The sequence below is a fragment of the Pelodiscus sinensis genome, chromosome 5, assembly GCF_049634645.1.
Source record: "Pelodiscus sinensis isolate JC-2024 chromosome 5, ASM4963464v1, whole genome shotgun sequence".
Classification (NCBI taxonomy): domain Eukaryota; kingdom Metazoa; phylum Chordata; order Testudines; family Trionychidae; genus Pelodiscus; species Pelodiscus sinensis.
Genome location: NC_134715.1, coordinates 87,773,067 through 87,785,114, shown reverse-complemented (window position 1 = coordinate 87,785,114; position 12,048 = coordinate 87,773,067). Strand labels below are relative to the sequence as shown.

Below are 12,048 nucleotides of genomic sequence, written 5' to 3'. Positions count from 1 at the left end.
TTTAAAAGAATGGGGTTTTCAAACTGTACTAGCACCACTGATGAGACTCATGCTCATAGTTTGCCCTTCTCAAGGAACATGAATACATAAACCTCAAGAGGTATTACTCCATTGTTGTACAAGCTCTTGTGAGCCAAAAAGGTTAGTTTATAAATGTTAATGTGAGATAGGGATGTTAAATTGTGGGTAATTGACTAACTGAATAGTGGATGCATTTTGCATTGACTATTTGACTAGTTGATAGAGCATTTCCACCTTTGAAGTGTAGAAACAGCCCTAGAGGGGTTGCTATACTTTAAAGGTGAACATGCCACATGGAGCCTGGGGTCAGCTGAGGACTCCCCACTGATCCCATGCTCTGTGCAATGCTGCCACTTTGAAATGATGTGGAGAGCCTGACTTCGGACTCCCACGGTGGCGTTTCAAAGAGATAATGTCGCATGGAGCCAGGGATCAGCTGGGGACTCCCCAACTGAGCCCAGGTTCCATGCGGTGCTGCCACTTTGAAATGCTGAGAGGAGCCTGATGCTAGGCTCCCGCGGCAGCATTTCAAAGCAGCAGCACTGAATGAAGCCTAGAGTCTGGACCCAGGCTCCAGGTGGCCCTGCCACTTTGAAGTACTTCCTTCTTTCTTCTCCCCTTGCTGCCTCTTTCTGATAGAGGCATCAAAGGGGGCGGGGAGAGCAACTAGTCGACAAACTTGTCGACCATCCGATAAGCATTTGCTTATCAGATAGCCAACTAGTTGACTAGTCCTTCACATCCCTAATATGGGAAGGTTCATGATGCCAGGGTTGTTCACCTTTCAGGAGTCTATATTCATAGGAAGAATAGTACATTGTTCCCACCAAATAACATTATGATGTACAGCATTATTGTTCCTATTATTATTCTGAGGGATTTCACATACCCCCTTTAGTCTTTCATTATGAAACTTTACCCTGATTTTTAGAGGCCATGGCAAAAGACAATGTAATTATAGTCTGAGCAGGAATAAAGCGGTGTTGAATATGCTCTTGGCACATTGAAATTCTATTAGAGATATCTACAGATCAATTTGGATCAATGCTGCCCACATAACTGTGGCTTACTGTGCTATTCACAATCCTTATGAAGAGGGAGGTCAGACTCAGGAGATATTCTGTGGCTTGGTAGAAGAGGGAGTGGCTGGGGTATTCTAAGCCCCAACAGCTCTGCACACTACAATGGTCTATTGCAGAAGTTCCCAACCTACATCCCTTAGGCAGTATGCAGTATTCCCCACTCTAGCACTTAATGTGCAGAAGTTGGGGGCCCACAAAAGACTTTTAAATACTCTGACACCAAAGGCTTCTGCTTAAAAAACTCCCCATGATCACAGATTTTCTGATTTTGGGTCGTATGCTGCCACCACCAAACTGCAAAAACCCCTTGAAAATCCATGAAGATGCACTTGGGAATTTCTTTCTATAGAACATCCTCTCTCAAGAGAGAGCTTGAAAACAAGCTAATAACTGACCTGGCAGGTTTAGGCATGTGCACACAAAACCTCCTGCCTTCTAATACATAGGAATCAGGAAAAAGGTGATTTTATTAACAAAAAAAGAAGATATACTTGGTAAAGGATTACTTGGTTGCTAGGTGTTACAGAGCCACTAAGATAGGCAAGATTAAAAACATAGAGAATTGCTTTTGTAGAATTGAGTTAAAAAGGTATAGTGTACGGGGTAGGGTAGTACATGGGCTTTCCATAGAGGAGTCCAACAAACACAAAAATAAAGGATCGTGTCTGACTAAATATTCCCTGTTCTACTCATGTATCTGTTGTTCCAAGGTTTAATCCTTCCCAAGGCATATATATCTCTGGAAATTCCATGCATTGCTCATGGCTTAACTCATATCACCCATCTTGGCTCTAGTCTCACAAAGACTGTAGCAGGAAGGTCCTGCTTTTTAATACAAAATCCACACTCTGTTTTCATTGACTCTCCTGATCCCCTGCCAACACTTCCTGGAGACTCTTAAGGACCCACTTTCTGTGGGGTTAACACTCACGCTAACGCTCTTTGACGGAAGAGAGAATGCAAATGAAGCAAGGATTAGCATATTCTTACACTTCATTTGCATAATCTCTTTCGGTACGTTTTTGCACAAGAAGTTTTTGCACAAAAACAAGCAGTGTGGACGTTTCCTTTTTGCGCAAAAACCCCTTTGTGCACAAGATCCTTATGCCCCCGGCTTAAGGATCTTGTGCTAAAAAGGGGTAGCATAAGGATCTTGTGCAAAAAGGGTTTTTTGCGCAAAAAGGAAACATCCATACTGCTTGTTTTTGCACAAAAACCTCTTGTACAAAAACACACTGGAAGAGATTATGCAAATGAAGCATGAGAAAATGCTAATCCGTGCTTCATTTGCATTGCCTCTTCCGGCAAAGTGCGTAGTATTACAGGCAATTTAGTTAACTAAATGGCTGGAATGTCTAGAAAATAATAGCACCCCTCCGTGACAAGATGTACCAACCTCACACTGGGCCTGAAAGAGTTAACCGCAGCAAACTGGCTGAGAGAGCCATTCCCCGCCCCCCAGCCCAGATGGGCATGCTCTAGCTGCAGGAATAGTGTGCTTCCTTTTCCGTTAAAATCAGAAATCCCATTAACATCATTGGGAGTTCAGTTAGTTCCATTGTTTATACAAAAGTATTTTCCCATAGGGATTTCTTACATTTTTTTGGATTTGAATCAAGTAACCTTGACTGATGAAAGGAAGGTAGAAACCCTGGATTATTGTTTTACTAGGCCTGCTTTAATCTATTTCAGTATCTTGCTTTGTCAGCTCCTTTACAATTTTTCTCAATCCTATTAAGGCTGTCTCTATTTGCAAGCTCTCCTTCATGACACAGATACATTATTCATTTATATATCATTAATTTCTGAAAGGAAAGGCTCTGCTTTGTATGCAGAAAGAAAATCAGAAATTTACTATGTTGTAGTTATCTGGGTCAATAATTCAAGGAAAATGTGAAATTTTATAAAATATATCCAATTACCCCATTTTAACTATAGTGTTGAGACTAATGTTTCAATCCAATTGCCTGAATGGCATGAGTAGTCCATTGACTACCTACATGCAAATAGTTAAGCAACTGTATAAACCTTTGCAGGTTTAGAGCTAGATTAGGTAACTGGGATAACTCACCCAAAGTTAATATCCACATTAGCTCTACAGGAGTAAAGGGGCAGTTTTTTTAACTTTTGTAATGGTCTCTTGATATACTATAGCTTTTACGATAGTAATTTTTACTTAGAAGTAAGTGAGCATGACTCACTGTCACTCCAAACTTTTGTGACTTCACTTTTCTGGAGTTTGTCTCCCTTTTGTTAGGACAGAATAGCCACAGTGACTTTGATGCAATAACTACATCAAGTTTGCTACAAAGTAAATTAAACCATATAATATCAGATCCCATGTTTAAATTGTGCATCCTGCTCTGCTGCTATCAAGCACACTGCCAGTGCTACTGATCTATTATGCTCTGTCTTCATTTCTACTATACTTAGCATTTTTGCTCTTGTAGCTTTTGTGTCCAGAACTTAGGAATGAGTGGCTAAATGAAACAGCTGAAACAGAACTGAGTTTGCTAGTTATGTTTTCAGGTTTTATTGCTTCTTAATATTGCTGTTAAAAAGACACACCACAAAAGCAGTTTTTCCCCATTAATCCTGGAATTGAAATGGAGTGAAGGAAGGAAGTTTATAAAGGAATGAAAGGGTTTGTTACAAATTTGCCATCAAGGAGGGCCAGTCACAAAGAATGCTAATGTTTACCAACCAATCATCTACCAAAACAGCCCGATTTTAGACATTAAAAGGTAAGAACAGAAAACATTATTTGATGGGTAATATCTATTTGGATGCAAATAGATAGATTTGTTAATAAATGCTGCTGGCAATTCTGCTCTAGATTATGTGGTTACATTATTCAGTACTTTGTATTTAAATAATTACTATTGTTTTGGTTGTTTTTACATTTATTATTAGCTCACATTTCTTTATATCTGTTTCTTTTTCTGGAGCTATCCCTATAAGCACCTTAAATGCTTTGGATCATCAGTCTCTCTTACAAGAGACTTTTTTTTTTCTTTTCATAAGTTGATGGCACTATTTCCTTATATAGTTCTTGGACACTGAATATGGTCCAAACTTACCCATTCCTGGAATTTGCCTGAGAAGTTATCAGAATGATTATTTTCAAAATACACTCCAATGGGGTATTTTGAAGAAATCAAAGGCAAAAATTAAAGACACCATTCCAAATAAATTATCACTCTGAATAATATGAGATATTTGTAATTGATATAACTTAACTAGCAAATCGCAGTTTGCATCAATAGTTATCAAAACGATTCTTTTCAAAATACACTCCAACTGTGATCCCAGGAGCTACTGCCCCCCCATGTCTTCTGAACATGAAGCTCCTTTAAACTGATTTAGTGATATAATTGTGCTAATAAGAGAAACAGTTTGTTCCTAAATATTTGAAGTTTGTTTTGAAGATTTACATTTAACATTAACAATGAACTATGCATATTTTATAGTAAGACTCTCCATTTAAAAGGGACATATTTAAAATTTGATGTATAATTCTCGGCTTTGAGGCAGAAATCAAAGACACTACTCCACATAAATTATCACTCTGAATGAGATATTTGTAATTGATATAGCTTAACTAGCAAATTGCAGTTTGCATCAATATATTTTAAAAATTAAAGCATTGGATTTTATGTGAGTGGCACAGTTTAAAACAAGAAAAACAAGATTTGGATTTCAGTTGTGAAATCACTAAATAATAAAGCTAGTATATTCTTATGATTACATAACAGTGGCAACAAAGTGAGTCACGCTATTGGTGTGTACATGCTGCACCCATTTTGCTCATTTGACATATGCAGAAAATTCCTATGGCGTAAAGCATTTCACCTGCATAGAGCCTGAGTAAAAACATCGCAACAGGAAACCAGGGCCTAAAACTGCAGCACATCTCCCCTTTTACCACTGGTACATTCAATGAAGTCACATGGCCTTTCCATGCCAGTTTTGGGGGATGTTTTCTGAAAACTAGTCTCTCCCCAAGCTTACTCCCATCAATGTCTGTGGTGCAGAGCGACAACCCAGGCCCTTTATTTTGCATTCCAGAGGCAAACAGGTCCTCTGCCTTCATACCTGCTGTACCCTTGTGTTCTACCCTATGTGAGACTGATCTTTTCATAATGGCTTACTTAAAATTTAAGATATTAAAACTGACGTGTTCAGTCTGAAATCTGCTGCTGGGGATCCTAATGTTTTTGCCACCTACTCTCCTTGAAAGTGACATCATTCATACCTGAAACCAGCAAGACAGGGGTGCAATCCTGCCCTGCCACACGGATTTCAAGGACAAAACTCCCACTGCTTGCCAAGGGGGTGGGATTTTCCCACTACTCTTTGAGGGATGGTAAATGCGTTGGGGCCCACTGCGGACAGACGAGGCCATGTGAGGCATCATTCAACTCAGGGACGGGAGCATGAGAACAGACTGTAAGTGTCCACTCCGGGACCCCGCCCAAACAACGCACGTGTCCCTCTGAGCGGGGAAGGGAGGCATCATCCCCCGACAAGCCAGGCGGAGGCGAGAAGCTGCCCTCTGGGTTCCCCTTTGCCCTCGATTCCCCACGCCCCGTCACTGTGACACCACAATGAGGCGGGCAGGGTTCTGGCGGCAGCACCTGGGCTGGGAGTGGCTGAGGAAGGTGGGGAGCGGAGCGGAGCGAGCGGGGAGGGGCGCTTGCCAGTGCAGCGCCGGGCGGGACGGGATGAGGCAGTGAGGAGACTCAGCGCTCGGCCAGAGCGGGTAGCATGGGGGAGCCGGTGATGGCGCCAGCTCTGGAGACCTGCCGCGCAGGTCAGTCTCCGCCCCGCCCAGGAGCTGAGCGGGAGGGGGGCAGTGCTGGGCCGTCGCTGGCTGGTGGTCTGAGGAGACGCAGCCAGGTGGCCCTGGCCGGGGGCACAATGGGAGCCCTGAGTGGGCAGACGGCTGGGGAGGCAGCGGGCTGGGAGGGAGGGAGCAGCCTGGAGAGGGGCTGGTCAGCTGGAAGAAGGCGCTGCTGCGAGGAGTGGAGTCCGCCCTGGGTGAACGGCAGTGAGGTGTGGTGTGTATTGCTCCTGGGGCGAACAAAGAAACACCGTGTGGCTCTAGGGCAGCACCTAGCGCTGGACGGAGGTCTGTTATGCACAGCTTGTAGCACTGAGGCACCAGCATACCACTATCAACACGCAAAACAGTGATACAGCCGGTGCCGCAGGAGGGATTGCACAGATTGCAAAACCTTGTGCAGAGAATTTAATTTGATGTTTGCCTCTATCGCAACTCTTCTTGCAGTATTTGCAGTATTTCCATAATTTAAACACACACAGTACAAAGTACTACACAGCAGTAGTTAGCACGGGTCTCTGAGCCTGAGTGGGACTTTTGGTTGCTGCTACAATAGTCATAGATTTCAGAGAGGTTAGAGGCATGTTAGTCCATTTCAGCAAAACAACAAGGAGTCTGGTGGCACCTTAATAACTAACAATTTTATTATAGCTTCAGAGGGGTAGCCGAGTTAGTCTGTAAGGGTATGTCTACACTAGCCCCCTAGTTCGAACTAGGGAGGCTAATGTAGGCATTCAAACTTGCAAATGAAGCCCGGATATTATTGGTATGTGCCCGTCCAGTCTCCTCCTCCTGGAATGAGGTGTAACAGGTAATTCAAACTAAGGACTTAGTTCGAATTACCATTTAACTGCCACGTGTAGCCGTGGGCAGTTAGTCCAGACTAGTGGCATTTAAAAATGGCAACCAGACGGGAACATGCAAATAAAGCCCAGGATATTTAAATTCCAGGCTTCATTTGCAAGGTCGAATGCCTACATTAGCCTCCCTAGTTCGAACTAGGGGGCTAGTGTAGACATACCCTAACAGGAAAAACTTAAAAACAACAAATAGTCTAGTAGCACCTTAAAGACTAACAAAAATGTAGATGGTACCATGAGCTTTTGCGGGCACAACCCACTTCTTCAGTTGCAACTCATTTGGTCAGATGCATGAAGTGAAAGAAAAAGAAACAGGTGATAGTGAGACAGAGATGGGAGTGTTACATCAGAGCTAGTTCGATCAGGGTGGATGTGGATAAGAAGGTGAGAATACCTAAAGGGGAAAGTTACTTATTGTAATGAGAGAGCCATTCCCAGTTCTTATTCAGATGCATTCTAATGGTGTAGAATTTGCATATGAATTCCAGCTCAGAAGTGTCACATTCCAGTCTGGTTTTGAAGTTATTTTGCCTAAGAATGACAACTTTCAAGTCTGTAACTGTGTGTCCAGGGAGGTGAAAAAGGTCTCCCACTGGTTTTTGTGTGTTACCTTTCTTGGTGTCTGATTTTTGTACATTTGCGCAGAGACAGTCCCCATTGTCCAATGTAAATGGCACTGCTGGCACATGATGGCAGCAGTGAATGAGCCTTTGAAAGGCTGATATGGTTACGTCCTATGATGGTGTCACTAGAGTAGAAGTGTGGACAGATTTGGCAACTGGGTTTATTGCAAGAATTGGTTCTTGAGTTACTGTTTCTGTTGTTAAGTGTGTGGTTGGTATGTGTTTCAGGTTAATGCTCTGTTTGTAAGAGAGGGCTGTCCTGCCTCCCAAGGTCTGTGAGAGTGAGGGATCATCATCTATCCTAGTTTGTAGGTCAGTGTTTCTCAAACTGAGCTGTAGCCCCACTTTAAGAAAGCTGCTAATGGGCTGCTCCAATTTGTTTACTTAATGGCTCCGCAACCATGGATCCTCGCATCTCCCATTGGCTGTGGTTCACCATTTGCAGCCAAGGGGAACTGCGGTAAGCAGTGACCTGGACAACTGAAATGTTAATGCCCTCTCTTCTGTTCCTGGGCAGCCATAACAACAGATTAACTTTACCAACATTTCTCTTCCCCTGAGACAGGGCACCCACCAGTTTATAAACACAGACCTTACTTCTGAATGCGATTTGCCTACCATCCAGTGCTGCTGATTCCCAAGGTCATTTTTAAGGTGAAACAAGAGGGGACAAAATGATATTCATTGAATCAGCATGGGCAAGGTAGCCATAGTTCTCAGACTTGCCAGAATGGTCAGTCAGGAAGCTTTTACTCCTGCCTTTAGTGAAGGGCTTGATATTGCAGAATCACTGTCTTGTGTCACACCCAACGATTAGTCATTTATACTTCACATTCTGGTTCCTTAGTGGGTAAATCTAGAAGAAGCTTGTTATTCAGAATCATTCTAGAGTGTCTTGCTTAATAGTGGGAAACAAGGGCTATTTTCCATTAGAAAGTGGAAGCATTTCTCTGTCTGGGAGACTAGCCATGCCTCTTATTCACTGTATGGTTCAAAAGGTCTTGGACTATTTGTTACACTTTAGAGAGTCAAGTTTAACAGTTAGCTGCATAAAAGTGCAATGTCTGCATTTCTCCTCTATATTCTCTATTTCTAAGTGACATAGAAATACTCTTCCCATCTATTGGAGACCTTACTCCACAGCTGGATTTGAAACTGGTGTTGTGGAGCTCTTATGGGTCCCCATTTCAAGCCATTAGCCTGCAATTCATTGTTACACCTCTCAGTGCTAAGATGATCTTTCTAACAGCCATCACCTCTTCAAGAAGAATCATAGAATACTAGGACTGTGAGGGAGCTCGAGAGGTCATCAAGTTCAGTCCCCTAGTCTCACGGCAGGACCAACACTCTTTAGATCAGAGGTTGGCAAAATGGCATCCACGGACCACATCCAGCCCACCAAGCAAGTTGATCTGAGCTTGGGGACGGGGGGAAGTGCATGAAGTCTCCTGCTCTGCCCCCACCCTGCAAGGAATGTGTGGCACTTAGAAGGACCACATGCTCTTGGCAGGGCGGCAGGAGACTTAGCGCACGCTCCCTCCAACCCCAAGCCCTGATTGGCCTGGCGGTTTAGGGGGGAGTGCACAAAGTCTTCTCCTGCCCTGCCAAGGGTGCAGTTCTTCTAAGCACCTCATGCTCCTTGCAGGATGGGGGTAGGGTTGGAGGGGACTTTGTGTGCTCCCACTGCCCGCAGGCCAATCAGGGCTTGGGGGTGGAGGAGCACATTGGGGGTGTGTCTAGACTACATGCCTCCTTCGACGGAGGCATGTAGATTAGCCAGATCGGAAGAGGGAAATGAAGCCGCGATTAAAATAATCGCGGCTTCATTTAAATTTAAATGGCTGCCCCGATCTGCCGATCAGCTGTTTGTCGGCAGATCGGGAGAGTCTGGACGCGATGCGCCGACAAAGAAGCCTTTCTTCATCGGCACAGGTAAACCTGGTTTCACGAGGCTTACCTGTGCCGATGAAGAAAGGCTTCTTTGTCGGCGCATCGCGTCCAGACTCCCCCGATCTGCCGACAAACAGCTGATCGGCAGATCGGGGCAGCCATTTAAATTTAAATGAAGCCGCGATTATTTTAATCGCGGCTTCATTTCCCTCTTCCAATCTGGCTAATCTACATGCCTCCGTCGAAGGAGGCATGTAGTCTAGACACACCCTAAGTCTCCTCCCGCCCTCCCAGGAGCATGAAGTGCATCTAAGTGCCACACCCTCCTTGCAGGGTGGGGACAGAGCAGCAGACTTCATGCACTTCCCCCTGCTCCCAGTCTCCTCCCTCCCTGCAAGGGACTCAGCACTTAGTGAACTGCCAGCTGCTGCTCAGCTGGGGTATGTCTACACTACCACCCTAGTTCGAACTAGGGTGGTAATGTAGGCATACCGCACTTGCAAATGAAGCCTGGGATTTGAATTTCCGGGGCTTCATTTGCATAAGCCGGCCGGCGCCATTTTTAAATGCCGGCTTGTTCGAACCCCGTGCCGCGCGGCTACACGCGGCACGGGCTAGGAAGTTCGAACTAGCAAGCCGTTCCACGAGGCGTACAGATAGTGCGGAATGGCTTGCTAGTTCGAACTTCCTAGCCCGTGCCGCGTGTAGCCGCGCGGCACGGGGTTCGAACAAGCCGGCATTTAAAAATGGCGCCGGCCGGCTTATGCAAATGAAGCCCGGGAAATTCAAATCCCTGGCTTCATTTGCAAGTGCGGTATGCCTACATTACCACCCTAGTTCGAACTAGCGGGGTAATGTAGACATACCCCTGGTGATTAACTCTAAGCATGGCACTTCCTTGAAGGATGGGGGCAGGGAGTGAGAGACTTCACATGCTCTCCAAACTCAGGCCCTGATTAACTTGGGGGCAGCAGTGGGGAACATGTGAAGTCTCCTCTCACTGCCAAGGGTATGGATACCTAGAAGGAACTGCCAGCTGTTCAGAACAGCTTGCGGTTCTCTCTAGGGAGGGCAAAGACTTTGTGTGCATCCCCATCCCTCCAGGCCAAACAGGGTCTGTGGGTAGAGAAGCACAGAAGTGTCCTGGCCCTGCCCCTTCCACCTGAGCCTCCTGCCCTTCTGGAGCGGCCCAGGGCCACTTAAAATTTTTCTGAAGTAGCCCCTGGTCAAAAATTATTGCCCACCCCGGTCTAGGTCATCCCTGATAGATGTCGATCCAACCTGCTCTTAAATATCTCCAGGGATGGAGATTCCACAACCTCCCTAGACAATATATTCCAGTGTTTAACTACTTTGACAGGTAAAAAGTTTTTCCTAATGTCTCTTGCTGCAATTTAAGCCCATTGCTTCTTGTTCTATCCTCAGAGGCCAAAGAGAACAATTTTTCTCCCTCCTGCTTTTAACACCCTTTTAGATACCTGAAAACTGCTATCATGTCCCCTCTCAGTCTTCTCTTTTCTAAACTAAACAAGCCCAGTTCTTTCAGTCTTACCTCACAGGTCATGCTTTCTAGATCTTTAATCATTTTTTTGTTGCTCCTCTCTAGTCCTTCTCCAATTTCTCTACATCTTTCTTGAAATGTGGTGCCCTGAACTAGACACAGTACTCCAGTTGAGGCCTAATCAATGCTGAGTAGAGCAGAAAAATGACTTCTCGTATCTTACTCACAACACTCCTGTTAATGCATCCCAGAATCATGTCTGCTTTTTTTTTTTTTTTTTTTTTTTTTTTTTTTTTGCAACAGTGTCACACTGTTGACTCATGTTTAACTTGTGGTCCACTATCACCCCTACATCGCTTTCTGCAGTACTCCTTCCTAAACAATCACTTCCCATTCTGTATGTATGAAACTAATTGTTCTTCCTCAGTGGAGTACTTTGCATTTGTCCTTATTAAATTTCATCTTATTCACCTGAGACCATTTCTCTAGTTTGTCCAGATCATTTTGAATTTTGACCATATCCTCCAAAGTACTTGCAGCCTCTCCCAGCTTTGTATCATCTGAATACTTAATAAGCATACTCTCTATGCCATCATCTAAATCGTTGATGAACATATTGAACAGAACCAGTCCCAAAACAGACCCCTGCAGAACCCCACTTGTTATGCCCTTCCAACATGATTGTGAACCGTTAATAACTACTATCTGAGAGTGGTTATCCAGACAGTTATGCACCCACCTTATAGTAGCCCCATCTCGGTTGTATTTCCCTAGTTTATTTTATAAGAAGGTCATGCAAGACCATGTCAAATACCTTACTAAAGTCTAGGTATACTACATCCACCACTTTTCCCTTATCCACAAGGCTTGATATCCTATGAAAGAAAGCTTTCAGATTGGTTTGTATTTGTTCTTTACAAATCCATTCTCACTGTTATCTATCACATTATTTTTTTCCAGATGTTTGCAGATGAATTCCTTAATTACTTGTTCCATTATCTTCCCTGGCACATAAGTTAAACTGACTGGTCTGTAGTTTCCTGGATTGTTCTTATTTCTCTTTTTATGGACCGTTACTATATTTGTCCTTTTCCAGTCTTCTGGAATCTCTCAAGAAGACTTCCAATAGAAGACCTCTGTGCACTCATGTCAAAGGGTCACTTATCACTTCTGGCCTCTCTGGGTATTAGTTTCTTCCAAGTCTGAGAATCCCTTTTGCTGGCTCCCC

General features: G+C 44.1%; 2 protein-coding genes across 3 annotated transcripts in view; one reads left to right on the top strand and one right to left on the bottom strand.

Moving 5' to 3' along the window:
- CNGA1 (cyclic nucleotide gated channel subunit alpha 1) overlaps nucleotides 1-5,495 on the bottom strand; it is a 33,304-nt gene extending 27,809 nt beyond the window's left edge. Inside the window, exon 1 of the mRNA XM_075931125.1 lies at nucleotides 5,359-5,495. The gene's annotated coding sequence lies outside the window, so the exon portion shown is untranslated. The remainder of the gene's footprint in view (nucleotides 1-5,358) is intronic.
- NIPAL1 (NIPA like domain containing 1) overlaps nucleotides 5,385-12,048 on the top strand; it is a 26,765-nt gene continuing 20,101 nt past the window's right edge. Inside the window, exon 1 of one of the 2 annotated variants that reach the window (XM_075930465.1) lies at nucleotides 5,385-5,552. In XM_075930465.1, the coding sequence (XP_075786580.1) occupies nucleotides 5,540-5,552 (13 nt within the window). In that variant the 5' untranslated portion in view covers nucleotides 5,385-5,539. Of the gene's footprint in view, nucleotides 5,553-5,768; nucleotides 5,917-12,048 lie in introns of those variants that run through there. The other variant, XM_006113448.4, reaches the window with a different exon arrangement.